We start from the raw sequence: 3084 nt of genomic DNA, 5'->3' as shown, positions 1-3084 counted from the left end.
GAGAGAGAGAGAGAGAGAGTGTCAGAGTCAGAGGGGGCAGGGGGGAGAGAGAGAGAGAGAGAGAATACTATAGATGCCAACATTTGCCAATAGATGCCAATTAAGCCAACATTCAGAAACATCGAGCATAGGGTGACTAGGATTTTGTGTCTTGCTTTGCAGAAGTAGACGGTATGGACCTGGGCAAAAAGCTCAGCATCCCCAGAGACATCATGCTGGAAGAACTGTCAGTCCTCAGTAACCGAGGGGCCAGACTGTTCAAGAGGCGCCAGAGGAGATCAGAGAAGTACACATTTGAAAACTTCCATTGCGAATCTAAAGCAGAAATGAATGTGAGTATTTCCTGTGGGGCGTGCTCAGCTTCTCAACATGCGTGGGTTTCCCAATGGGGCACGTGGTATCAGGGGAAAGCCACAGTATCTTTCCAACCAGGTATAGCTCTTTGGACAATAAAAGCACAAAAACTGTCACAGGAGGCTGGTTGTCTGGGGAATTTTTAGTAAAGTACTAACTGTCCTGGGAGAGGATGAAGAATGACTGCCCATACACCTGGTCATACACCTGGCCATACACTTGGCCATCTGCTCCTCAGTCCCTCCCCAGCTTTCATGTGCTCATTATTACTGTTGCCTCACTTTCTTTTGTGGAGGGGGAAAGCAAGTCAATTGGGGTCAAATGACTTGCCCAAGGCACACAGCTAGTAAGTGTTAAGTGTCTGAGGCTGGATTTGAACTCAGAGTCCTCCTGACTGTAGAGCCAGTGCTCTATTCACTGAGCCACCTAGCTGCCCCTGTTGCCTCACTTTCAATCCATCTCTCTGACTTTATCAATCAACAAGCCATGAAACAATGATCTGTTTCTTTAAAAGTACATTCTGTTCGGTAGCCCTTGTTTTTACAACACCCACATTTTCCTGAGTTTCATTCCTTCTGAGGACAGCCCTGCACTACCTACCATGGGAGATGGAGGAGTTTAAGACATTTTCTTCCTTCTTGTGGAAATTACAGTATCCCTTGGGAGAAGAGACTAATTGTGTGTCTGTTGCCTGAGGCACAGCCTAGCAGCTCATGTATGGGAAGGAAAAAAGAATGGAAGGAGGAAAGGAAAAGAGAGGAGAGGGAAGGAAGGGAGGGAAGGAGGGAGGAAGGGAGGAAGAAAAGGCAGGAAGAAGGAAAGGAGGGATGGAGAGAGGGAGAAAGAAAAGGAGGGAGGAAGGGAGGAGGGAGGGAAAGAAGAAAGGGAGAAAAGAAAGGAGGAAGAAAGGGAAGGAGGAAGGGAAGAAGTGATTATCAAGTGCCTGCTATGTGCTGAGTGCTTTACAAATAATCTCATGTGATCTCCACAACAACCCTGGGAGTTTGGTGCTTTATTATCCCCATTTATAACTGAAGAAACTGTAGTGGAGAAAGGTTGAGAGACAGAGACTTGCTCAGGAAAACACAGCTGGCCATTATCTGAAGTCTGATTTGTTTCAGGCCTTTCTGTGTCTAGGTCCAGGGTTCTATCCACTGTGTCACCTAGCTGTGTCTAGACAGGGAACTAGGACTGTCAGGGGGTTTAAATCCTATGTTGGACATTTATTAGCTGTGTGGCCCTGGTGCAGTCCTTTAACCTCACCTGTTAAAGGAAGGAAGTGAAATCAAAAGTCTCTAAAGGTTCACCCCTTCTAACCAATCCCACCTCTGCCATTTAATATCTAGTTCTGTAAAATGAGGGGGCTGTATTCATTGACCTCTAAGGTCCCTTCAGGTACTAAGTCTTTGACACTGTGTCTGATCATTAAGGACTAAATGTTTCTGGCCAGGGTCATGGGTTCTCAGTTGTGTGGTAGGGTCAGTGAGTTCTGGAGGACATCAGAGAAAGGAGCTGTGAGGAGAGGCCAGGAGAGGCAAAAAAGGTCTTTTGGAGAAAGTGGACCTTGAGCTGAGCCTGGAGGGTGGATAGCAATCAGCTGGGTGGAGACCATGGTGTCCCCAGGGAAGGAGCCTTCTGTGACTGAAGGCCAGCACAAAGATGGCAGCCACTTCACGGGACTGGGAAGAGCCTGACCTGACTCAGATGGAGGGCATCTGCTGGGAGGAGCAGGAAATAAGGCAAGGGTGGGTGTGAAAGCCAGACTGGACATCCTGAGCACACAGGGGCAGGTAAGAGAGATTCCTGAGGAAAGGAGGCCCTGAAGGGAGCAGTGTTCAAAGGTGACTCATTTGGGAATGATGCAGAGAACAAACTGCAGTAATAACTAACATTATCGAGTGCTCTGAGGTTGGCAAAGCACTTCCTTCACATTGGTTTTGTCCCTTGATCCTCATAAGAACCTTGGGATGGAGATACTATTATATCCCCATTTTACAGGTGAGGAAACTGAGGCAGCAGAGGTTCAGTGCTAGTAAGTGTCTGAAATAAAATTCAAATTCAGGTCTTCCTGCCTCCACGTCCAGTGGTCTATCCACTGGTCACCTAACTGCCCCCACTTTGTAGATGGGGGTATTTGGAGGCAGAGTGACTTTTTGAAAACAGTATGTAGTTTTATGGGATGACTGGGGGACAGGGGTAAGAGGAGGGGAAAATTTAAGCAACATAGAAATAAACGATATCAATAAAAATATTTTTAGAAGTTATAAAAAAGGAATTAGTATGCAATCTGTGCCCTCTGAAACCTCTGTCTATTCCAGATAATACAAATTTCCAGATACCTTATCTAACAAGGTTAGATATAGCCTAACCTCAGGCCCTTCCAAGTAATTTAAGAACAGTAATCTAGCCTCAGACACTTAACACTTACTAGCCATGTGACCTTGGGCAAGTCACTTAGCCCCAATTACCCTGCCTTCCCCCCTCCAAAAAAAAAAAAAAAAAAGCAAAAACAAAACAAAACAAACAAAAAAGAACAATAATAACTTTTAAAAATTTGATATTTAATTTTTCTCCAATTCCATGTAGAAACAATTTTAACGCTGATTTCACAATTTTTTTGAGTTCCAAATTCTCTGTCCCTCTCTAATAACTTTGTAAATTCTCTCTCTCTCTCTCTCTCTCTCTCTCTCTCTCTCTCTCTCTCTCTCTCTCTCTCTCTCTCTCTCTCTC

General features: G+C 45.2%; 1 protein-coding gene across 5 annotated transcripts in view; it reads left to right on the top strand.

The window, feature by feature from the left end:
- MYOZ2 (myozenin 2) overlaps nucleotides 1-3084 on the top strand; it is a 45954-nt gene that overhangs the window by 16198 nt on the left and 26672 nt on the right. For all 5 annotated transcript variants that reach the window (XM_069104896.1, XM_069104895.1, XM_069104899.1 and 2 more), the window contains one exon: nucleotides 163-332. In XM_069104896.1, coding sequence (XP_068960997.1) covers nucleotides 163-332 — 170 coding nt within the window. The remainder of the gene's footprint in view (nucleotides 1-162; nucleotides 333-3084) is intronic.

Source organism: Petaurus breviceps, unplaced genomic scaffold (genome assembly GCF_028583685.1).
Source record: "Petaurus breviceps papuanus isolate PSGF00001 unplaced genomic scaffold, PetGlider_PUasm1.0 689, whole genome shotgun sequence".
Lineage (NCBI taxonomy): Eukaryota > Metazoa > Chordata > Mammalia > Diprotodontia > Petauridae > Petaurus > Petaurus breviceps.
This window is presented reverse-complemented; position numbering and strand designations above follow the sequence as displayed.